We start from the raw sequence: 25,557 nt of genomic DNA on the forward strand, positions 1-25,557 counted from the left end.
GGCTCAATCCCAGGACCCGAGGATCACGACCTGAGCAGAAGGCAGAAGCTTAACCGACTGAGCCACCCTGGCACCCTAAATGTCTTTTTTTTTTTAACCTCTCAATGCAGAATTTGAGGATAGAACTGTAAATTGAAAATAATGTTTCCCAATGTGACACACAATTGATTGTTATATAACCCCAAAATAATTGGTTTCTCCCACTTCTTACATACTCTGGTGGTCTGGGAAATGTACCAAAAGATAGTATTATTAAATATTTCATGACTTTTTTTGTGCTTACTATTGCTATTTTAGTTACGTTTCTTAGCTGATGCAAAGTCGCAGTTGGAGTGTTGAGTCGTGGGCATTAGCTCTCAAAACAAAGTCTTCAAGGGCGCCTGGGTGGCTCAGTTGTTAAGCGTCTGCCTTTGGCTCAGATCATGATCCCAGGGTCCTGGGATTGAGTCCCACATCGGGCTCCCTGCTCAGCGGGAAGCCTGCTTCTCTCTCTCCCACTCCCCCTGCTTGTGTTCCTGCTCTCACTGTCTCTCTCTGTCAAATAAATAAAATCTTTAAAGAAAACAAAACAAAACAAAAAACCCAGTCTTCAAGAGGGTACTCTATAAACAATCTTGCTAATGTTCTTGAATTAATATTATGTAAAATACTACAAATGTTTACGCAATGCTTAATATACGTAAAATACTATAAATTTTGCACACAATGTTTAATTTAAAGTAAGTTAAGCTTTCAAAAAAATCACTTTCCCTCCAAATGTTGAAGGCATTGCTGCACTGTCTTCCTGCCTCCTTCACCTGGTTCTCACTGCTAGATCCCTTTTAAATCTACACGTCAGGTCTGGGGTGGGTATGCAATTCCCCTACTTTCTTATAGGTGGCGCTGCAGAGAGGGGAAGAACAAAGCGCATCCTCCTGGACAGGAGAGATTTGCCCAATAGGGGGCGTAGCCAGTGGGTGACAGATCTCAGAGAGCCGTACGCAACGTCAGGGGCGGGAGCAACTCTCGCCCTGTGATTGGAGGAAGGGCCCATCACTTGGCCGCGCCGTTGGGGTGGGAGGAAGAGGGCCCCCCCCCGAGAGTGACGCTGAGGCGGCGGAGGTGCGGTTGAGCGCTTCGGTCCGTGAGTGCGAGCGAGCCGCGGCAGCACTTCGGGCGCTCTCCCCATCTCTCGGCGGTGGATGGCGGCGGGATGGAGCACGAGGGGAGCGGCGGCAGCGGGGGGTCGGCCGGGCTCCTACAGCAGATCCTCAGCCTGAAGCTCGTGCCTCGGGTGGGCAACGGGACCCTGTGCCCCAACTCCACTTCTCTCTGCTCCTTCCCAGGTACCGGCCCCGCCCCGTGCCGCGCTTGCGCACTGCGTGTGTTGGCGCTGCCACCGGGCAGGGGGGCGCCCCTTCCGCGGCGGGCGGGCCGGCAGGTTGACTGGGGGTTTCTGCGCGCGGCGATCCCACCCTCCCTGGGCTGTTTTCCTCCCGGAGGGAGGTTCCCGCTCCCCCGGCGGGGACTTGGGGGATATAGCCCTTTCCCCGTCGCTTGCTCGCCGGCACCTCGGGCCGGTTACGGCGACCCCGCGCTGGGGGCCAGAGCGAAGGGAGCGGCCGCGAGTGGACGGGTCAGTGGAGGGAGCTCGGCCACCACTCGGACTGATCTTGCTTTTGGAGTTTCTAGACGCCCCGGGGTCAGACTGGGACCCGAAAGAACTCCGGAAGCGGTCGCCCCTCCTTGTTTGGGGTGAGATGCGCCTGGCCCCTGAGGCCCGCGCCGGCCGCACGGCTTTCGCAGCTCGGACGCTGAACCGTCCCGGCCGGGCTGAGGGACCGAACGCAGCGATCGCGCTCCCCTGGGCTCTAGTCTCGCCTCAGCGCCCCCAGGTTGTCTACCGTTCGCTCTCACCTCCGTCCAGATGCACCCACTCCGCCAGCTTCTCTTTCTAGGAATCGCTTTCTGAGACCTGTTGCCGAGTTCCCCACTCCTGCGTTCGAGATCTTTGAAACATTCCTTTTCACTCTTCTTAACGCCCACTGGAGCTTCTGCTGGGCCTGGTGTAAGGGTTTTTCAAAATTACAACACAAGGTAGAAAGCTCTGCGTGCTCAGAAAGCTGGGAGGAGGAGAAATTATTTGGGAAGCTAATGAAGGCTTTGGGGGGAGGGCACAGTTCAGTGTTGGACCTGTAAAGGCAAGAAGACACAACAGTGGCGATTGAAGGGTGAGGTTGGGCCGTGCGGCAAAAGCTGACTGGTATCTTGACTTGGTAAACAGTTCGAGAACTGGGCCTGAGACCTGCAAAGGAGGGACGGTTGGATTACTGACTGCAGTCATAAACAAGGCACCTGTGATTTCTCATCCACTGGGAAGCGACTGCCAGGCGCCATTCAGTGGACACCCGGGACTTGCTGGGTATTACCTGCCTAGTATTTTTCCCGGACAGCTGAGAATGACCATGTTGGGGCAGATGCAAATGTTACTTTCGAACTATACCTAAAATAATCTGGCAACTCACTTTGTTTCACAAGGTACTAAGATCACGTTTGACAGTGACAACAGAAATATATGGCATTCTGGAGACACTGTTTAAAAGATGAAATGTTGGGGTGCCTGGGTGGCTTAGTCGTTAAGCGCCTGCCTTCGGCTCAGGTCATGATCCCAGGGTCCTGGGATCGAGCCCCGCATCGGGCTCCCTGCTCGGCGGGAAGCCTGCTTCTCCCTCTCCCACTCCCCCTGCTTGTGTTCCCTCTCTCACTGTGTCTCTCTATATCATATAAATAAATAAAATCTTAAAAAAAAAAAAAAGATGAAATGTTCATGCAGCCGAGAGGTACTACTGGGCCAGATTAGTTTGTTTTATTTCCTTATTTTTCCACCAACTCATTATTTTGAAATTTTCAAACATACTGAAAAATTGAAGTACTGGTATAATGAACATATATCCTTTACCTAGACTCATTATTAATATTTTTACTTTCGCATCTCTGTGCATATGTATGCATATTGTGTGTATATTATGTATGTACATATATATACATAACACTTTTACTTTATGCAGAGCCATTTGAAAGGAAATTATTGAAGTGATGGCACCGGACACCTAATACTTCAGCAGGTATCTTTTAAAACAAGTCCACTTTCTCTCGTAGCCAAAAAACCCTTATCACACCCAAGAAATTTAAAACAATAGAATAATGGTGTCTAGGGGCACCTGTCTGGCTCAGTCGGTAGAGCACACGACTCAGTCTCAGGGTTGTGAGTTCAAGCCCCACGTTGGTTGTGGAGCCCACTTAAAATTAACAACAACAAAAACATAATGCTGTCTAATGTACATGCCTTATTTAAATTTTCCAGTTGTCTGAATAATGTCTTTTATAGCTTTTTTTCTTTAAGAACAAACCCGAGATCTAATCAAGGATCACACATTGCATTTATTTTTTTTTTAAGATTTTATTTATGTATTTGACAGAAAGAAAGAGAGCACAAGCAGTGGGAGCTGCAGGCAGAGGGAGAGAGAGAAGCAGGCTCCCTGAGGCTTCCCAAGGAGCAGGGAGCCTGATTTGGGGCTGGGTCCCAGGACCCCAGGATCATGACCTGAGCTGAGGGCAGATGCTTAACAACGGAGCCACCCAGGCTCCCCCACACGTTGCATTTAATTATCATGTCTCTTTAGTCTCCTTGAATCTAGAACAGTTACTCCATCTGTTTCTTGAGCTTGATGTTATTGAAGATTCCTTGCTAATTTCTTAGACTGTCCCATAATCTAAGTTTATCTGATTGTTTTTTATGATTACATTCAGATTAAACATTTTTGTTTAGAGTACTACCTGTGGGGGCACCTGAGTGGCTCAGTCAGTTAAGCCTGTGACTGTTTTTGGCTTAGGTCAGTCTTGGGGTCCTGAGATCAAGCCCCCTGCTGGCTTGGTGCTCAACGGGGAGTCTGCTTGAGATGGTCTTTCTCCCTCGCCCTCTGCCCCTCCCCCCCCAAAATAAATAAATAAATAAATCTTTAAAAAAACACAAAGAATTCTACCTATGTAGGTGATGTCCACTTCCCAGTGCACTACATCAGGAGATACTTAACACCAGTGTGTGCCTTTATTGGTAATGCTGTTAATCATTTGGTGAAGGTGGTGTTTATCAGATCTCCACTGAAAGGGTACCTTAAGCCTTTTGTGATAAGTCATATGCCAGGTGATACTTGAATGTTCTCTTCAGTCTGTCTGGCTTTTAGTTGCCTTTTTAAGATTGAGATAAGTGAATTTGGGACAGTAGTTTTTTTTTTTTTTAAAGATTTTATTTATTTGACAGAGAGAGACAGCGAGAGAGGGAACACAAGCAGGGGGAGTGGGAGAGGGAGAAGCAGGCTCCCCACGGAGCAGGGAGCCCGATGCAGGACTCCACCCCAGGACCCTGGGACCATGACCCGAGCCGAAGGCAGACGCTTAATGACTGAGCCACCCAGGCGCCCTGGGACGGTAGTTTTAACATTATGCCATAGTAGCTGTGACAATGAGAATTGTTTTGCTTTCAGAAATTATTCTGAAAATAAACTGCCATATGTACATGAGTTTATGGGTGCTTCATTGGATATATAATTTGGGGGTGTTGATCACTAGGAATTATTCATTCAGCAAGTATACATTTGGCCCAGTGCAGACTCTGGGCTCGGGGGTATAAACATGCATGAGTTAGAGCCCTTGACCCCAAGTTGATCAGAATGTGATGGGTAAACACACAGTCTCCCTGTTGTGTCTCATCTTTAACTGCACTAATGGATGTTATAGGTACATGGAGTTTCATCCTTTTTGAGGCACCAAAGCCTGCTTACAGTGAGTTCCGTTCATTGACCTGCATCTGGAATAGTTCCTATTTTGGCCTCACAGGAAAGGTTACTTGCACTTTATGCTAAGTCAGTATGGCAAAATCACTGCTCTAAAATACTCTGTGGTTTGTCACTATCAGGAAGCTTAGAATTGATTTTTTTTTTTACCTGCATTTGCAATTTAGCCATTTAGATTTCTGCCTAACCCTCCTTATTCCAAGATGTTCAGATTTCTTTTGTTGTCATCATTTTTTAGCAAATCTAAATGCCAAGAAAGGCAGATCTTTTCTTTTATCAGGAATGGTATTAACTCTGAAGGTATGAATTTTATTAATATCAATGTTAAAGTATGTGTGTAATAGTTAAACCTACTTATGTTTCGGTTGTGCTATTGCTAAAGTGAAGAATGGGTCAACGGTTAAAAAAAGGAATGGGTTGCAATTGGACCAGTTATTCATTCATTCACTCAACAAATATTTGTTCTATGTCTGTTGCCTGCCTTTTGTTTTCTAGGTACCAAGTAAAGATATGGTAGGGAACAAAATAAAGGCGCTTTTGTTCTGTTGGGGATAGAGAGAAAATAAAAAGTATGGAAAAGAACAGTTTAGTGGTGTTTAAAACGGTGGGGCGGGTATGCGGTGGGTCTTGTGTATCGGGTGCAATGCTGTTTTACTTAAGGACACAAGGGAGCTCTTTACAATGATGCCATTGGAGCTGAAATCTAAAGTACGAGAGGAACGAGACACACAGCTATTGGGAGAAGAACATTCTGGGCAAAGGCACAACAGGTTCAGAGCTCTGGAATAGGAGCTTGCTTAGGAGACATAAAGAAGGCCAGCAAGGAGTATGGGACAATGTAGGTGAGGTCAGATCCCAGAGGGTAGTATTGGAGGGTTTTGAACAGAGGAGGGATGATCTGATGGACTTTTTCTTTTAAGTGTACAATTCAAAGGTTTTTTTAGCATCCGCAGAGTTTGCAGTCATCACCACAAGCAACTTTAGAATATTTTATCACCAGCAAGAAATCTCATGCTCATTGGCGCTAACTTTCTGGCTTTGTGTGGAGAAGGGCAGATCAAGACAGACAAGATCTAGCCAGGCTGGGGGCCGAGAGGCCACTGGGAGGAGGCAGGCTGGACGGGCACACTCAGAAGCCAGGGATGAGCAAACAGGCAGGCAGGCGTGTCAGGAGAGAGGTAGCAGCCCACAGTGGGTGGTCCCGGTGGGCAGGTCATTGTTAGGGAGGAGTGGAAGGGTCTCTCGGAAATCAACTCTGCTTTCCTTTAGACTCACACAATTCTTGAATTCACAGTAGTCTGACAGCAGTTATATGGGTTTTCTACATTGAGCTGTTCTGTGACACCATCGGGGTGTCCTGCAGTTCGGTTAGTTCCTACACTGTCTCCCTGGAGTTAGCACCAGATCCCACAGGTTAAGGGCTCAGTTTCCCCACTTCAGATGCCACTTCAGAAGTCCAGATTGTCCTGTGTGCTTCTGACCTGCTGGCTCTAAGTTGGGGATTGCTACGACCCCCTTCCTCGGTTCAGTTAATTTCTAGAACAGCTCACAGAACTCAGGAAAACAGTTTACCTACTAGATCACTGGTTTATTACACAGGATGTTAAAGGGTACAAATGAACACCAGATAGAGATACTCTGGGTGAGGTTCAGAAGAGATTCTGAACAAAGAAAGGAGCTTCTGTCCCTGAGGAGTTGGGGGAGTGCCACCCTCTCAGCACATTGGTGTAGTCACCAAACCCGGAAGCTCTCTGAACCCCATGCTTTCCGGGTTTTTTGGAGGCTTCATCACGTACGCCGGATCGATTATTAACTCTACTTCCAGCCCTTATCCCCTCTGCAGAGAATGGGGTGTGGGCCTGAAATTTCCGGGCTTATAATCACGGCTTTCTGGTGACCAGCCCCCATCCTGGAGCCCACCAAGAGTTGCCTCATGAGAACAAAAGAGGTGCCTGGAAATTCCAAGGGATTTAGGACTTCTGTATCGGAAACTAGGGTCAAAGACTAAATATTAGAACAAGCGATTTTCCTGAAGATTTAGAGAGAGAGAGAGAGAGCACATGTGTGAGTGGGGAGAGGGGCAGAAGGAAAGAGAGAATCTTAAGCAGACTCCCCGCTGAGCATGGAGCCTGGCGTGAGGCCCGATCCCCCAACCCTGAAATCACGACCTGATGCTTAACTGGCTGAGCCGTCCAGGGGTCCCCCAGCACCACTATTTTAAGGTTTTTAGGAGCTTTGTGTTAGAAACCAGAGGCAGAAACATATATAAAATTATCATTATTTCACAAGGGAACAGATAGACCCCCTAGTAGGTAGGTGGGGTTCAGTAAGGGAGGGGTCTCACAGTGGGCAGTGTGGAGAGATGGAGGCTGATGGGCAGTATCAAGGCATTTCAGCATTGAGTTGCAGGTAGGACTCCAGTTCCCAGGAGGGCTGAGGTGGTCTACTTAGAACCCTGGCGTCAGGGGCGCCTGGGTGGCTCAGTTGGTTAAGCGACTGCCTTCGGCTCAGGTCATGATCTCAGGGTCCTGGGATCGAATCCCGCATCGGGCTCCCTGCTTGGCGGGAAGCCTGCTTCTCCCTCTGACCCTCCCCCTGCTTGTGTTCCCTCTCTCGCTGTCTCTCTCTATCTGTCAAATAAATAAATAAATAAATAAAATCTTTAAAAAAAAAAAAAAAGAAGAACCCTGGCATCAGAGGAGCTGACTGTGTTCATACGGTTGTTTGACCTGGAGCATAAGGTGGAGTGGGGCCAGCTAAAAGGATAGCTAAGTGCTGAGCCTCACCCTGCCCCCTTGGCTTAGGCTTCTTCCACTCCTGCTCATTGGGGCCAGGTTGGTCTTGAGGCCTTGCTTGGAAATTGGATAACTCAGTTGTGGAAGTTAGAGGGCCAGGGAGCCAGCCATTACTAACCCCTTTTGTTAATACAGAACTTACCTAGAGGAATCTGCAGTCTATGTGGCTTATCTCTCTAACTGAAATGTCTGTCTGAAAACCAGATTCGTAAAGATAATAAGCTCCTTGTGGGCAGCATCTTGTGTCTTGTCTTGTTTCGTCTTGTTTCACTGACTGATGCAAAGAGCTCAGTAAATATTTGATTGTTGTGTGAATGAACTCTTAAGTGCTTGTAGTAGTTTGTTCTTGCCACTGTAACAACTTAGCACAGTATAGTGGCTTAAAACAACACAGATTTATCCTCTTAGAGTTCTGAAGGTCAGAAATCCAAAATAAGTCGGCAGTGCTGCCTTCCTTCTGAAGGCTCTAGGAAGAATTGGTTTTCTTCCCTTTTCCAGCTTCTGGAAGTTGCCTGCATTCCTTGGCTCACGGCCCCTCCTCTCATCTCTAAAGCCCACAGCATAGCCCCTTCAACTCTCTCTGACCCTCCTGCCTCCCTCCTACAAGCGCCTTGTGATTACATTAAGCCCACCTGGAGAAGCCAGGCCACTCGCCTGTCCCAGGACCCCTAATCTAATCACACCACAAACTGCCTTTGCCACCTTTTCACAGGCTCTGGGGATAAGTGTGTGGACATCTTTGGGGCCCATTCTGTCACCAGTGCTTAATCTGATTTCCCCTTAGAATTTTTTTGTTACAGATAAATTATCTGATTTATACTTCAACAATGGGAAGTGATGTGACTTTAGCTGTCAGAGTAAGCAAAGCTGAAGATAATGCACTTGATTTGAAACAGTGAACAAAGAAACGCTGTAAGATATGGAGACACAGATTTTTGACAGCGTATTGAACCAGAGAAATGAAAAGTATGATGATCAATAAATAGCTATTAAATAGATAGCAAATTAAGGTGCAGTAGGTTAAAGGGAAATCACTTAGTTTTCTTTTAAGTGTTTTATTGATCGGGGTTTGCCTTCGCCATTAAGAGTGCTCGAATAATCTCATCCATCTGAAAAGTGTTTTATAAAGTACACTACTCATCTAACAAAGTAAAGCCTTTTTTTGCTACTTAATGTGACTTAAGAGACTCTATATAAAATATGTAGGCACTGAGGTAGCTAATGGATGCAGTTCAAGGTTGTAGGAGGGTGCAGTGTGCGTCCCGTTCTCAGAAACTCAAGGAAGTGCTGACTTGCTCTGCCAACCCTTGTTTACAAATAGGCCTTTCAGCTTTTAGGAAAAGGAAGATGTAGGTTGGTGGCCCAGTGACCCTCCTGGGGCAGGAGCTGTGCTCCAGGGGAATTGGGAGTGAGTGCTGGTGTCTTACTCTGCTTCGGCTGCTATAACAAAATGCCCTAGGTTGAGTGGTTTAAATAATAGGAACTTATTTTCTCACAGTTCTGGAGCCTGGAAGGCCAAGACCAGGTGCTAGCATGGCCGTGTTGTAGTGAGGGCCCTCTTGGGCCGCCTCCTTGCTGTGTCCTCACATGGCAGGGAGAGAGGGAGAGAGAGAGAGAGATACCTCTCTTCCTCTTCTTATAAGGCCTCAGGCCTATCAGACCCACCTTCACGGAAGTTATCAAGTTGGGGTGTCTCACCTCCCAGTTCGCTACCCAGTTCACTTCTAAAGCTTGGGGAGCTCCAGCAGGGCCCACGAGTGGTATCAGGTCATCAGCAGGATGGCCACTGCTCTGAGTTCTCAGAGGCAGATTTGCATCCCATTGTCCCCTCCTGGGACCGTGGTGTTCCTGGTGTCACCATAGCATTTTGTAGACGAAATGGTGGTGGGATGGAGGGCAGAGTCTGCGCGTGACCCGGGGAGTAGCTAGTAAGGACGGTGGGACTGAAGATGGGGTTACTGCTTTGGGAGGGAACAGCATGGGGCCGGGCTGTGGCCTGGGGTCAAGCCAGCAGTGGCTGGTATACGAGGCGGCGTAGGCCGGGAAGACCAGGCTGCCCTCCCTGAGCCCTAGGGTGCAGCAGTGGCTGCCCAGGCGGGAGGGATTTGGGGGCACCACAGCTGTGGCCGGTGCGCATTTATTGGACGAGCAATACCTGGACACTAGACGGTGCAACATCTGGGAGCTGCTGCCCAGCATGGAGGGTGAGTCTCCTAGGTTGTGGAAGCAGGAGGAGCTCCGGCCTGAGGCTGGAAAGGAGGCCGCGGTAGTAAACAGGTTTATTTCCAGGGAGAATGGGGCTCAAAGCCTGAGGATTCAGAACTCTGCCTGCAATTTCTGATCAACATATTGACTGGAAAGGTGGTTTTTTTCTTTGGCGGAGGAGGGACAGTAGTTAATTAGTGTATGTATATATAGTTATATATTTTATACGTATTAGTTTTTTACATTATGCAATGCGTATTTAATTTTTAAGCTTGGGACCTTACTGTTTAATCACTTTATGCTCTGTATTGCACGATCTAACTTGGTTTAGCAGAATTTGCCAAACGCCATCAAATAGACCAGTTTCAACAGTAATAAAATTATTCTGAAGATATATCCTGTTCAGGAAAAAAAAAAAAAGTTTCGGGACGCTTGGGTGGCTCAGTTGTTAAGCGTCTGCCTTCGGCTCAGGTTGTGATCCCAGGGTCCTGGGATCGAGCCCCACATCGGGCTCCCTGCTCAGCGGGAAGCCTGCTTCTCCATCTCCTACTCGCCCTGCTTGTGTTCCCTCTCTCGCTGTGTCTCTCTCTGTCAAATAAATAAAATCTTTAAAAAAGAAAAAGAAAAAAATTTCACAAATGGTTGAAAATTTTTTATAACTATCTGATAGCTTTCCACCAGAGCAAGAGTGCCAAAACACCTCAGTTGTTTATTTTTTTTAAAAGGTTTTATTTCTTTATTTGAGAGAGAGAGCGTGAGCGGAGGGAGGGGGGCAGAGGGAGAGGGAGAAACAGGCTCACTGCTGAGCTAAACAGGGAGCTCGACGAGGGGCTCGATCCCTGGACCCCCGAGATCATGACCTGAGCCGAAGGTAGACGCCCAAACACTGAGCCAGCCAGGCGCCCCTAGTCATTTGTTATTTTTAATAATAAATGAGCCCTATATGGGGCATGCCTGATACTTTCATTCGGAGCCAAAGCTTAAATTAGGTGTCCTAATTTAGGTATTAATTGAAACTTTATGTGAGTCAAAATGAGCGAAGAATTAGAACAGTCATCAGTGACAATGCCAAGGGTGGCTTAGAGGGATTTGGCCTCCACTCCTAATCTCCCACCCCCAACAGTTCAGAAATTGATCTGGAAAGAAAACATCCACAGCGGTAATTCTTAGAGCGTCTTCAAGCCCAGCCTCAGAGACAGCTTTGAGAAAAGCCCCTGGCCCTCCCCTTCCTGCTCTCCACTGTCCCCAAGCCGATCGGTGCTCCTCTTTGTTTCTGTAATTGTTCATTCCAATCAGGTCAGCCTTCCTGAACTGCTCTTTTAGAAACAAAGGCTCTTTTTTCTTTTTCTAGTTTCTTTTTATAATAATTTTGTAAAAGCCAGTAAGCAGCTAGAAAAGCTTTTAAAAAAAAAAATCAAAGTAGGGGCTCCTGGGTGGCTCAGTCGGTTAAGCATCCCACTCTTGATCTTGGTTCAGGTCTTGATCTCAAGGTTGTGAGTTCAAGCACCCCATTGGGCGTGGAGCCTACTTAAAAAAAAGAGGAAAAAAATCAGAGTAAAAAGTGAATGGTTATTAGCCCTTCCCCAGCCTATCCCACTCCCAGAAATAACACTTTTCTGTTGCTTGCTGTCCAGCACAGAGGATGAGGGCGTGGCCTCGGGTGTCAGGCTCCAACAGGGCTCCAGCCGGGCTCTGCCTCCCGCTGGCCTTGTGGGACTCACCAGCAGTGTGGGCTCCGGCACGGTCCTTCCCTCCCTCTGCCTCTGTTTACTCACCCAGGAGCCAGGGATATTCGTGATCTGTGCCTCATAGTGTTGTGTTAGAGGACTGCATGGTTAAGATTTATAAAGCACTTAGAACAACGCCTGCCCATGTCATAAATATTTATTAAATACACCTATGTCCAGACTTTTCTCCGAGTGCATAGAATTATTTGTACACACGTTTGTGTTTCTTTTGTTTTACAAAAACAGGATCTTCTATATACTATTCTGCAACTTGCTTTTTTTTTTTTTTACACTTCCCAAGGTGGCTTGGGCATCTTAATCCCCTCAGTATATAAAGATCTAGCCCATGTTTTTATGGGATTGTGTAATGTTAGATTATGTGCACCAAAATGTGTTTGACAAGTCTTCCATTTAAGGACACGCATTTGATGTCTGGTCTTTGCCATTACAGACAGTGCTGCCAGAACCCTGGTACCTCTGCCCTTGCTCTCATGTGTATTCCTGTAGGTGGTATTCCTGGAATATTCCCGGAAGTGAGGTTGCTGTGGCCAAGGGCATGCACACTTGACTTTTTTGGATACATACTTCTAAATTACCCTCCAGAAAGGTTTTCTAGTTTGTATTCCTACTGGGAGTGTAAGGTGGGACCTGTGAAATAATGTCCTGACAACCTTTTACTGCTCAAGACCTTTAATGGTGCTTCTAGGGTTTTCACGTTGAAGTCTTTAGTCTGACCTTCAAAACCCACCATAACATGACCCCATCTGTCTTCGTAGCTTTTTTTTTTTTCAAGTAGGCTCCATTCCCAACATGGGGCTTGAACTCATGACCCTGAACTCAAGAGTCTCATGTTCTACCGACTGAGCCAGTCAGGTGCCCCTATCTTTGTTGTTTTAACTGCTTTTAGTTTTATAGACCCTCTGCCTCAGACCGGTGGTTTTTAATCAGGGCGATTTTTGACCCCACCCCCACCCCTCCACCCTCTCCAGGACATTTGGCAAAGTCTGGAAATATTTTTGGTTGTCAGAACTGGGGAGAGGGTGCTCCTGACCTCCAGTAGAGGGCAGAGGCCAGGGCTACTGCCCCGTGTCCTGCAGTGCACAGGCCAGCCCCCCACAACAAAGGGTTAACTGGTCCAGGTGTCAGTAGTGCTGAGTTAAGCTGTTGACTGATCTCTGAAATTACCTGTTACTCACCTGCTTCTAGCACAAGGACGGACAACGGATTTTATCTGCTGTGGACACCTTCATTGTATCCATGTGGGTAGCTAAAGGGCTATTTTGAGAATTCCAAAGCCTTGCCTGGGCTGGGTGGGGGAAATTGCTTCATCCACTGTTTACCAGATTGCAAAGTCATGACGGCAGGATGGTATCTCCTCTTTTCTGTTTTCCCGAGGGGGCTCACGCATAGGTTTTTAGACATAGTTGGTTATCAAATATTTTAATGTTGTTTCAGTTGCAGTCATCTTACAAGTTAACTAGACATTCTCCATAGGAGCCAGCTCCTCCATCCTGCTCCCTCACATGCCATTCTTCTCTAAGCCAAGGCATTTCTGTTTTTTGGTATTTATTTTATATCTTAAAGAGCTTTGCTATTCTGAGGGGCAATGGCCTGATACTGCATTGTCTTGAAATGATTGTTGAATGAATAAAATTGTATAGCTTTTTCATTTGAGAAGACTTAACATGACTGGCCATTTTAGAGGTTCTGGAAGTGGCCAGATAGTAAATATTTCAGGCTCTGCGGGCCGTGTGCCGTTTCAGCTCTGCTCTTGTAGCTTGAAACAGCCATAGGCCAGACTTAACTGAAGGATCATGGCTTTGTTCCAGGAAGAGTTTACGTACAAAACCTGCCAGTGGCCTGCAGGCCTCAGTTTGCTGATGCCTCTAGAACCATCACTGTTTGGATGTTTGACTGATGAGCCTACACTGCACCTGGGTGGCTTTGAAAATGAAATAAGCGGATACAATGACTAGCCCCTGGTAATCACTGTACCAGGAAAGTCGACGACTTGCGCCTTCTGTTTGCTTTTCCTTGCAGAGATGTGGTATGGTGTGTTCCTGTGGGCACTGGTGTCCTCTCTCTTCTTCCATGCCCCTGCTGGATTACTGGCCCTCTTCACCCTCAGACATCACAAATATGGTAGGTTCATGTCTGTAAGCATCCTGTTGATGGGCATCGTGGGACCAATTACTGCTGGAATCTTGACAAGTATGTTAGACATTAAAATACCAGTCGAAACGTTTCATATGACTAGTCACTTAATTTCAGGACCCACTTTAGAAACGTGTCTGAGTGAAATGAAGAAAAAAAAGAGTGGCTTTTCCCCTGGGCCTCTCATTTTAGTGTATTGTTTTTTTCTGACCTCTTACCCCCCCTCCCATTATTTGGCTAATATCTTTGACTTCCTAGGTTGTATTTTCTCCTATCTTTCAGATAAGCCAGGTGAGGTTTTAATAGGTCACCAGTAAGAGAAGCTGTTTATCTTTTTGGAAGCCACTGCTTCTTTCTTTTCAGCGATCAGTTGGTGGCATCGCAAGATTGTTGCTGAGTTACTGCTGCTCACTCAGGGGCGGTTACTTTAAGGATGGAAGACTAATTCTGATGACAAGAATTCTTGTTTAGGAAAGTACCTGATTTGTCTTCTGGTTATTTTTTCCCCCCCCTCAGAAGTTTTTTTAAAAAAAGATTTTATTTTTTTGTCAGAGAGAGAGAGGAGTACAAACGGGGGAGTGGCAGGCAGAGGGAGAAGCAGGCTCCCCGCACAGCGAGGAGCCGGATGTGGGACTCAATCCCAGGACCCTGCGGTCACAACCTGAGCTGAAGGCAGACACTTAACTGACTGAGCCACCCAGGCGTCCCCTCTCACAACTTTCTGAATGAGAATTGGAATAACAAATAATAAACTATTTTTACTTTTTTTTATTTTTTGGCTTTTGCTCATGTCACAAAGATGAGAATAAGTTTAAATCATTTTTAAGCGTATGATTAAGTGTAAATATCATCTCTATTTTATATAAATTAAAAATTATAAGAAAGCAAAACTAAAAACACCCATTATCACATCCCTAAGTGAAAACCGCAATTTGCATTTTGGTATGTGCTTTCAAACTTTTTTTCTAGGTGTATGTGTCAACATAAATATATGCTTAAAAATTAGAAACATAACATTCCTACTAATTTGCGTGTGTGTGTGTGAATTTAAGCCTTGAGCTTTAAGCAGAACTGTCCCTTTCTTTGACTTGAGTTTTTTTGGGGGACAAAGTGGCCTCATTTCTGTGTGTTCTGTAGGTGATGAAACATTTGTGGTAATAAGAGGAGGACCCTTTTCTCCTGCCTGCATAAAGGTGTTTCCATAACTGGCTTTATATAGTATTTTTAACTGTATCTCCTACAGCTGCTCTTTAGCGACCTTCTGCTCCAGTTTCCTTATTGGATTCCTGGCTCCTAGGACCTGTCTCATATTTTTCCTCAGTAAAATAAGGATAATGCTATACACCTCTGAGGCTGTGTGATGATAAAAGGAAATGTTTATTAAAGAACTTAGCATAATACCTAACACTTGAGAACTGTGCAATAAGTGTGTCTGTTCTTTTTTTAAGACTCCAGTATGAATACAGTCTATTTCCCATTTTGCTGCTCCCCCTGGTCTGCTTTTCCCTTTCTTCCCTACCTCATCATCCAAACCCCACTTTGGGGCCTACTTCAGGTTTCTTAAGCTTCTTTCTACCCAACCCATTTTTTTTTTTTTTTGAGCTAAATTATGAGGGGGCCCGGTGAAACAGGTGCCTTACAGATGTTAGTGACACAATATGTGTGCATAGCCACTGGAGATGGGCATTTCAAAGTCACAGATATTCCAGGCAACCAATACAGAAACTGGTTCATTTGCTCTTTCTTAAAATATGTAAATACGCTCTCATATCCCATGTATAAAATGTATAGCCATTTGATTGATATGTTGTATATTGTCTTGTATTATTTAAAATGTTTCATGCTTATGCTTTCCTTCTGTGTCTCAGCTTGATTCTGAGCATTAATGAGAATAGGGATCATACCTTATCAGACACAGAGGTAAACCAATATTTGCATGAATGAACACACTGACCAAAGAGGATTCTTTTTGGAACAGTTTTTGAGAGGAGGGTCATCTGGGAACTTTGGGTCTATTCTTGTCCAGCTAATGAAATCTTGGCTTTCTTGGTACAATGCTGAGTCCCTGTAGCAATTCATATGGGTTTCTAGGGAGATTAAGATGTTTGTGTTTGTTCGGTTTACTCAGTTTCTAGGAAGTTGTGGTGACTGATATAATAAAAACAATTGATGATGTGGGGAACAGAAAGGGTCCCCTTAGGATCTCTCGCCTCGTGCCCTTTGAATTAATAACAACTTCGTAAGTGTAGAGTCACCCTCTCCTTTTCCCATCCTCTGCTCCCTCCTCTGTCCACTTTGGGTGGGGAGCTCTGAGTGCCGTAGAAGGTGGAATGAGGATTCCCTGTGGCTTCTGAAGTATGTCTTGCTTAGTCTCACACAGAAGTTTTGTTGGCGGTTATTGCCAAGTTTTTTTTAGGTGCCTGTTAAATGCTAAGCATGGCAAATAAGAGATGTTTTTGAGTTTGTAATCAGGTCATGGGGAAGTGGCTATATCTTCATGATTTTGGTGATGACTTCCAGATTATTTTATTGAGTAAATCTAGGAGACCCAGTTTTAAGGACTCACTTTTCACCATCTAAAAGAACTAATCAGTGATTTGTAAGTTGTATGGGGAATACTTAAAACCTAGAGTAGGCAGCAAAAAAGTATAGGGAAAACAAAACATTTCTATAATATTTAACGTTTAATGTAAAAAATCTAGAACATTCTACATATAGTAGGATTTTAAGTGCTGTATTTTCCTGATTATATTAACCTTAATTTTTTTTTTAACACCCTTTTTTTTGAACAGGTGCTGCAATTGCTGGAGTGTACCGAGCAGCAGGAAAGGAAATGATCCCATTTGAAGCCCTCACCTTGGGCACTGGACAGACATTTTGTGTAGTGGTGGTCTCCTTCTTACGGATTTTAGCTACTCTGTAGCGTATACCCGTAGGCCATGATGTTGAACCTAAGTGTGATAGGCTCCTCACAAAAAGAATACATTATGGAATGTAGTGTTTTCTTACTTCTTCAAGTGGAAGAAACTTGGATGAAGAAGTATGTGAAAAATGACATCTCAGCCCTTTCTTCAGTTTGAAGCTCTAGGAACTGAAGATCTTTCTGGACTCCTGTTGTCCTCAACCAAAACAAATCAAGTTTCTTAGCACCTTTTTTTTTTTTTTTGGATTTAACTTAAGCATTTTTACAAGTGCACCTTTACCCACGCTAGGTCAACAGCGCTTCTGGGTTGATGTCCTTCACCCCGAAATCTACAATATTCTGTGAGAAAATGGCAGTGTTGTGTATTTCAGAGAAACTATGAAAAATACTGTTTTTTTTTTCTGAGCAGAGTATGCTGTACCAAAATCTTATCTAATCTAATCTTGATTAAAATTTGGCAGACTTTTCTTTCACTGCATCTTCATGACAGTAAGTGCCAACTAGGTTTTGGTTGAGTAGAGCTTTGAGAACAAATTTGTTGAAATGTAATAGGAAAAAAAAATCCTGCAACACAAGTAGTGGCTTCAGTTCCACTGTTGAAAGAAAAAGAAGATGATGTGACATTTTCTGGGTAACTATCTTGACCTCTGATTACTTAATAATATTTTAAGAGATGTGAATTTGTTATTTTGTACATTATATCAAAATAAGCTAGCTAATTGAGACTTTTTTCCCTCCAGAATTCCTACATCCCTTTCCCATCACTTTCATTCTATTGATTTTGTTTACTTTAATTGGAAACATACCGTATTAAATAGCTTGAGTTCAAAATTTTAAGCCAGATTGGTTAGGATGCTCTTTGGACATTGAGGTACCAAAAAAAAATTTTTTTAGCATTGTCATAGTTTTTCTTGGTGACTTTGGTTGAAATTGTAGAAATGAAGCTTAAACTAGAGTTCGTGGTTATTCATTTCTTAGTCTTAATGTGGTCACCACTCTTACAGTATTGGGTGTCACTCCCAGAAAGTGCCTGAAGTTTAATTTTCAGATAAGCTTCCACTTTACATTTCCCTTCAAGGGAATGTATGTCCTTCCAGAGAATTAAACATCGAGTTTTTTAAACCCAATTTTAGCTATCTTAATTTTTCTTCTACTGCCTTTCTTTTTCATTAAAAGGCCTGAAAACTGTGACCTTCAAAAGAGAAAGGATTGCAAGAATTAAGTGTCTAGCTTGATCCTTACCACTTCATCTGTGTTGAATGGAATAGAGCCGTTGTTCTCTGTGTTCAGAATAGTTTCTGATCATTAAATCTGATGTTTTTAAAGGAAAGTTTTCATTGTGACAGTAAGGCTAACAGCCCGTGAGGTTATGTACACACAAACATATCTATTCCATTTAAAGCAATATGTCCTCAGGCTTCTGATTAAAAATAGCCAGAAGGACCAACTTACCAGGGAAAGTCAAGGAGGAGGAATTACAAAGAGATCACAGAAATTAATTGGCCATTTGCTTTTAACTAAAAGGCCATTAGACCACTTATCAAAATTACAGTGACATATGCTCAGACTAGGTGGAAAATTACAAGTAGACTTGGAATGCTGGCAAATGTTTTTACAAATTCCCCAAGAAGTTTCTCTCCAATGTGCAAATCTTTCTATGTAGCAAATTTTAAGTCTTTTAAGTTTGTTTTTTTTTTTAAGATTTTATTTATTTGACAGAGAGACACCGCGAGAGAGGGAACACAAGCAGGGGGAGTGGGAGAGGGAGAAGCAGGCTTCCCACTGAGCAGGGAGCCCGATGCGGGGCTCGATCCCAGGACCCTGGGACCATGACCTGAGCCAAAGGCAGACGCTTAACGACTGAGCCATCCAGGCGCCCCTAAGATTTTTTTTTTAAGATTTTATTTCAGAGAGAGAGAGAGAGAGCTCCCTGAGTAGGGAGCCTGATGACGACATGGAATTCGAACCCAGGACCCTGAGATCAGGACCTGAACCGAAGGCAGATGCAGACGCTTAACCAACTGAGCCATTCAGGTGCCCCAAGATTTTAAGTTCTCTCTGTACCCAGCGTGAGGCTCAGACTCACAACCCCAAGATCAAGCGTCGCATGCTCCACTGGCTGAGCCAGCCAAGTGCCCCTAAGTCTTTTTTTTTTTTTTTTTTTGCCCCTAAGTCTTTAAATAAGACTCCATTTTTCTGTTCAAGGAGCTGTGATTTTTGCAAAGTAGCCCTTCAGTTTAAGAAATTTGGGACATTATATCCTTTGTTACAGAAAATGATTTTAATCATTTCTCTTGAAATATGCCTCTTATTAGAATTCTCATCTAAAACATTCTTTTGGTTAGAATTCTTCAAATTGAACATATGGGCCTGTGGTTGTTAGGCCCCTCCCCCTGAATACTAATTTTTGAACATATTGATCAATTATTTAAATATTTGGTTATTAGAGCCAAGGCACAAAAATTAATGCATTTTGAAAGGTGTTTTTGTTTCCATCTGTTTCTTTACTATACATTGATTATCCACTCTTTTTAAAAACTTCAAATATAAGATCTACCTTCAAATTATTGAATATTTCATCCATCCAAGTATGTGAACATTTCTCCTGTGAATAAATTTTATAGACCTTTATATACATGGAGCTTTGTAGCTTGAAATGTTTTTAAGGAGAAACTATTTGAATGATAAACAATATATCTAGTGCCCCTTGGGTTGTTTTTTTAATTTCTCAAATACACAATTATTTGGGGGTGGTCACTCAGATGGAAAAATATTGGCATATGTGTTGAACATTTTATTTTACTATAGTTTTTAAGAATTTTTGCCAACAACCTGCTTTCTTAGGGCCTATGCAACCCCCCCATCCCAGCTGGACATCCACTTTTCCTATTTTTCTCCCCAATTTTTTTTTTTTTAAATGCAGGGGAGGGAGGCAGCTCCCAACCATAAAAACTTCATTCTTTAATATGGGGGTTTGGGGATGAAGGTATTTCGTGAAGACAAGTCCATATAAAATGTGTAATGGTATTCCACGAGAAGGATGTCTCTTTGTGCTCTTAACTCATTTTTTAATTTTACAGTAAAACATTACTTCTTAGGAAATGTTTAAACCAGTGAGAGAAAGCTGATGCAAATAATTAAACCACTCCTTATGTTTTTTAAATTTTAAATTGTAAATCGGCTTTTGATTTCAGTGTCTGATGTGAATTAAGTTCTTACTACAACTGCAGTGCATACCAACCTTCCCTACGACACCATTTCCTGGAATGTGAAGCCCTCGTGACATTAGTTCTCCACACGCAGCAAGTTTTGTGTATGTGCATTTCTTTTTTGTGCACTCTGTTAGGCTGGTTGTGACTAAAATCAGCTTAACTTTTGTATTAGATTATTTCACTAACTGCTGCAGTCAAAATGATCAAATCTTTATACAATAGAAAATAATTTAAATTTTTATTTTTCTACTGACATTTCTAATTCTGGTATAAATGTTTATCAATAAAGAATTAATTTCAATTCTGTGAACTGAAATGGTTATTTCTTTTTTACAGTGACCAGTGAATTTAATCTTTTGCAATAAAGTCTGACTTAGATTTTTGGATTTTTACATAACTTAGTACTTAACATATGTTTACCTGTATTTCTTTTATGTTCAATTTCTTACTAATTTATAGTAAAATCCTTGTTCAAAGATGTGATTAAACTGTATGCACATGTGAACTTGAGTCCTATCAGCTGCACTTTGCAGGCTGTATCTTGCCATCAAGAAGCGTTTTGTCTGATTCCACACTGGGATGGCTGAGAGCTGATACAGTGTATGAAAAAAAAGTTATTTCAATAGTAGGTTCACGTGAAGAGTGGCTCCGACGTCGGTTTAGCACTCTCAGGGACGTCATAGAAGTCTTTTTCTGCTCTGCCGTTTTCAGCGAATTGTCCAATTTGGGTGTCTTACGTTCTTGTCCAAGATAGACAACCCCTACAGTTCCAGGCATCATAGACATACAATGTCTGGTAGGAGACTGCCCATTCTTTCTCTTTATTTTTTTATTGAGGTATAATATACAGTAAAGTGCACACATCTTAAATGTATAGCTTGATGAATTTTTACATATTCATACATTTATGTGAATACCACTCGCAACAAAGGTACAGAGCAATTTCTAGGACCCCAGGAGAACCCTACATGCAGAGATGGGCCAGAAGCCCCCAAGATTGTATATATATCCAGGACCCAAGGCAGGAGGAACTTTTCTTCAATTTTCAAAAGGTGATAACCCAAGATCGGACAATGGAAAGAGATTGTGTAGGATGAGGGGCTAAAGGTGCTAAGTATGGTAAAGTGGACCCCATAAACTATTGCTAAGACAACACAGTAATAATGAGCCCAGGAATCTTCTAGGGAGTTGAGGGAACTTGTACTCTGGCCAACTGGAGAGCCCTGTCTAAAGGGGCCAACCATTGCTTACTTCCAGTCTATTTCTACTTGGTGGGATTTTGAGGCCAGAATAGCCAGATTTTCCAGTTTTTCAAGGGAAGTTGCAAATCTAGATTATTTGAAATCTATATTTTTAAGTGCAACTCATTTGAATTCACAAAAAATGCTTTTCAGGTCAAACAACGCATGCCTTTGAGCTGCAGTTGGCCTCTTCATTAAGTTATTTGAAACAATGGAAAATAGTTCCTACCCTGGTTATCCTTAAAGTGGTTAGAAACTTTGTGAATTTGAACAAATGTATGGAGTGCTAGTGAGCTGTAAAGATGAGACTGGGAGAAATGAGATGATGCTGGAGGAGAAAGTCTGCTAGAGAACCCCAGTGCGTCCTTTTCCCCAGGCGTGGACCCCACTGATAGGGCAAAAGTCTACGTCCTGGTTTGTCACTGCAGGTACCACTTACCCTGTCCAAGGGAAAAGGCTGAGCATGTTAAACTTCCAAATATCGGGTCCTAACTTCACATCTATTTTTCTATTCTCCCATAAGGAAGATCTACTGAAATGGATCATAGATGTAAATGCACAAACTAAAACTATAAAACTTTAAAACAGGAGTTAAATTTTGTGATCTTGAGTTAGGCAAAGCCTTCTTAGATAGAAGCCCAGAAGCACCAGGGACAAGAGAAAAATAGATAAATTGGGCTTCATCAAAATGAAAATGTTATGCTTCAAAGGATGCCATCAAGAGAGTGATGGCACCCAATAGGAGGAAATATTTTCAAGGCCTATGTTTTATGAGACTGGTATTCAGAATATATAAAGAACTCTTAACAACTCAACCATAAAAAGACAAATAACCTGATTTTAAAATGGGCAAAGGATGTGGATAGACATTCTCCAAAGAACATACACCATGGCCAATAAAGACAAGAAAAGATGCTTAACATCGTTATTGAACAGGGAAGTGCAAATCAAAAATACGATGAAATGCTGCATCCCACCCACTAGGATGGCTTTAATCAAAGAAACGAGAGTATTGCCAAGGTGTGCAGAAACTGAAACCTTCGTATATTGCTGCTGAGGATGTAAAATGGCACAGCTGCTTTGGGAAGCAATTTGGCTGTTTTCCTCGAAAGGTAAAGCACAGAATTACTATATGATCAAGAAACTCCGCAGGTATATATCCAAGAGAAATTAACTCTGAAGATGTGAAAGAAGACAATCCCAAAAGGCCACATATTGTATAATACCATTTATACGAAAAGTCCAGAATAGGCAAATCTATAGAGACAGAAAGATTAAGCCTGAGGCTGGGGATTGGGGAGAAATGGGTAAGGAGCTCATTTTTGGTGTGATAGTTGCACAAGTCTGTGAATTTACCAGAACTACTGCATTGTGTACTCTAAACGGGTATATTTTATGTGAATTATATTTCAATTAGGCTGTTTTTAGAAGTTTGCTGGCATACTGCCACAGTAATGTCCTTTTAATCACAAATGTGTGTTCATCTCTTTCTTAATTTAGATTAACTGTAGGACTGGGTCAGTCAGACCCAGTCTAGTCCAGAGTATCAACAAGGAGCAATTTTCAGCTGGAAAAAAACATAAACCTGAAAAAAGAGGATGTTAATTGTTGATGCTTCCTCCGCATTTGTTTCTGATTACTGCCTCCCATAACTGGATTATAACTTAAAACATTTTAGTCTGGTAAAATTATAAAGATTGTATGCGGCTGTACTTCCATATGGATTCACTTGAAGGATTCGTGCGGATGTCTGAATTCTAGAATGCAGTCGATTCCTGTTGACAGTAGTTACGTCTCTAAAGTCACCGTGCACAATCAATTATCGAACACTGAACCACTATTGGGGGAAATACAGGGTTGGGTTCCTGCGAGTCTCTGCTCACAATACTTTTGTCAACTGATCAATACATAATCTTGTTTTATGTGTGTTTCTGTTCAAAGACACCTTTTTTCTTTTTTTTTAAGATTTTATTTATTTATTTGACAGAGAGAGAGAGACAGCGAGAGAGGGAACACAAGCAGGGGGAGTGGGAGAGGGAGAAGCAGGCTTCCTGCCGAGCAGGGAGCCCGATGCGGGGCTCGATCCCAGGACCCTGAGACCATGACCCAAGCCGAAGGCAGTCGCTTAACCAACTGAGCCACCCAGGTGCCCAAAGACACCTTTTTAAATATATCTTTCTTACAATAGTTATGTGCAGTATTCATAATAAAACTATTTCAATTACAGCATTTTTGTGTAATGTCCTTCACAATACTGCAGCTGTATTAACTCTTTCCCCCAGTCATATGCACACAGGCAGTACACGTATATAGTACATGTAGTAAACACACAGGATAACATACGATATTCACATAAACACAGAGTACTGTGAACACATATTGTTATGCCACACAGTAATGCACATAGAGTCCCAAAGAAATCAGAGATTTCATGAAAACGTTAACTAGAATCTTACTGTTGATGGAACGGCAGGATGTCTGATGGTGCAGCACAGTGTGGGTAAACCTCTCGACCTTGGCTTGCCTCACGAAAACCAAGGAAGAGGTAGGTGGAATTTATTCTGCAGGAGAGGAAGAGGGCAGCATGTCCACATTTGGCAGTTCAACCTCAGGAGTTTGCCTCTCAAGACTTGTTGACGGAGTCGGCAACTTTCCCTCCCAAACCGGCTTGAAAAATTGGGTCAGCCTCCTCTGCTTGGCTTTTTGCCTCAAATCTTTAAGCATCTTGGAATAAGGGGCAAATGCCATGGAGGTGAGGCGCTTAAATTTGAGGCTGCGATCGAGCATAGGGTCACACTCTTCCATGTCATTGAAAATTCTTAACAAGGCAGAATTCCATTCTGATATTTTAGTCACTGTAAGAGGGTCAATTCTTGAAGCTATAAGCTGGCTTTCATGGTCGTCTTTGTCATTACCGACTCCAATGCCTTGTTTTGCCATCTCATCCAGGTCTTCGTTGGTGGGTTCTACTGCCTTTTCCGCCAGAATTTCTTCCAGGTCTTCCTCCTTCATGTCATCAAAGCCTTCCCCACTTATCTGCCGTGCAATGTGCATTATGTTTTTGACACTGTCCTTTATACTTTCTGTAACACCTTCAAAATCTTGCACACAGTCTGGCCAAACATTTTTCCAACAGCTATTGATGGTAGCTTGTTTGATGCTGTCCCAGGCTGTCCCAACATAATCAATAACGTTGCGCAGAGTGACTGACTTCCAATAGTCCAACATGGTAGTCTCCGTGTTGGACTTGAGAGCCTCAAATGCCTTGCTATAAAGCTCCCTGGTATAGTGTGCCTTGAAAGCTTTTATTATCCCCTGATGCAGGGGTTGGATGAGAGACGTAGTGTTTGGGGGCATGAAAAGAACTTCTACGTTGGGGTGGGCATTTTTGAGTTCTTCACAGCAATGGACCGGGGCATTATCCAAAATTAATAAAACCTTGAAGGAAAGGTTTCTGCCCTGGAGATAGCATTCAACTTCCGGTATGAAGCAGTTATGGAACCAATCAGATGTCATCCATGCTTTTTTGCTCCACCTCCAATGGACTGGCATATGGTTCATGCTTTTCCCTGTCAGTGCTGGTGGATTCTGGGCTCTGTACACCATTAGGGGTTTGCACTTGAAGTCGCCCTTGGCATTGGTACACAAGAGCAAGGTTGCATAGTCTTGGAATGATTTAAAGCCAGGGGCTTTGCAGGCCATTTGCGTTACATAGGTTCTTTTGCCAACGTCCTTGTAAAATAAGCCAGTCTCATCAGCATTGAAAACCTGCTCTTCCACATATCCTTTCTCCTGTATAACACTCAGCAAGTATTTTTTAAACTCTTCTGCAGCCTCCTGATCTGCACAACTTGCCTCACCTGCAAGTTTAACATTGTTCACACCATACCGCTTTTTGAAACGTGCAAGCCAGCCAGCGCTAGCGGAGAAAGGTTTAACATTTTTCTGGCCCTGGGTAACATGACCATAAATTTCTTTGGCTTTCAGCCTCACGACAATGCTGTCCACCACACCTTTTTTATCGGTTGTCATCTCATGAATCCATAAATTTAGTCGCTTTTCCATCTTTTCCATTGCTTCCTCGCGCACTATAGACGTTACTTTAGCACTTTCCGGAGCAGCCTCACGTACAGATCGGTGAATTTCCTTTTCCTTTTTCTTGATGTACCGGATTGTTGATTCATTAACATTGAACTCACGGCCAACAGCACTACAACTCATGCCTGAACGAAGTTTATCTAACACACGTATTTTCTCCATAAGGCACATCACAACCTTCTTGCGCTTAGGAGCACGAGGCAGCACTTCACCACTACGCTTGGGGGTCATTTTAAACAGCGAAATCACCACCAAAAAGCACAAAAATGCAAAAAACATGCCCCTGAGTAGACTGCGAAAAGGACAATTATTTACAGCATGACAGACGAAGCAAGAAAGCCCATTGTGTCGGCCTTGTTCAACCTCAGCA

General features: G+C 43.4%; 2 protein-coding genes across 6 annotated transcripts; one reads left to right on the forward strand and one right to left on the reverse strand.

Annotated features, from left to right (window-relative positions):
- Positions 1 to 1,056: 1,056 nt before the first annotated feature.
- TMEM170A (transmembrane protein 170A) lies at positions 1,057 to 20,149 on the forward strand. Of its 5 annotated transcripts, XR_003524181.2 has the most exons (4): positions 1,061 to 1,325; positions 13,600 to 13,770; positions 16,506 to 17,267; positions 19,831 to 20,149. XR_003524181.2 is itself a non-coding variant. In XM_027618799.2 (3 exons), the coding sequence occupies exons 1-3, from the start codon at positions 1,193 to 1,195 to the stop codon at positions 16,634 to 16,636; spliced, it is 366 nt and encodes a 121-aa protein (XP_027474600.1). In that variant the 5' UTR covers positions 1,060 to 1,192; the 3' UTR covers positions 16,637 to 17,763. The 5 variants fall into 5 exon arrangements, 4 of the variants coding, with proteins under 4 accessions (XP_027474599.1, XP_027474600.1, XP_027474598.1 ...); XM_027618799.2 differs by lacking the exon at positions 19,831 to 20,149 and having other exon boundaries at positions 1,060 to 1,325; positions 13,600 to 13,701; positions 16,506 to 17,763; XM_027618797.2 differs by lacking the exon at positions 19,831 to 20,149 and having other exon boundaries at positions 16,506 to 17,763.
- A 3,496-nt stretch (positions 20,150 to 23,645) lies between these two features.
- Positions 23,646 to 25,418, reverse strand: LOC113935454 (tigger transposable element-derived protein 1-like). The gene has a single exon (XM_027617408.1). The coding sequence runs from the start codon at positions 25,416 to 25,418 to the stop codon at positions 23,646 to 23,648; it is 1,773 nt and encodes a 590-aa protein (XP_027473209.1).
- Positions 25,419 to 25,557: the final 139 nt, after the last annotated feature.

Source organism: Zalophus californianus, chromosome 17 (assembly GCF_009762305.2).
Source record: "Zalophus californianus isolate mZalCal1 chromosome 17, mZalCal1.pri.v2, whole genome shotgun sequence".
In the NCBI taxonomy this organism is placed as follows: domain Eukaryota; kingdom Metazoa; phylum Chordata; class Mammalia; order Carnivora; family Otariidae; genus Zalophus; species Zalophus californianus.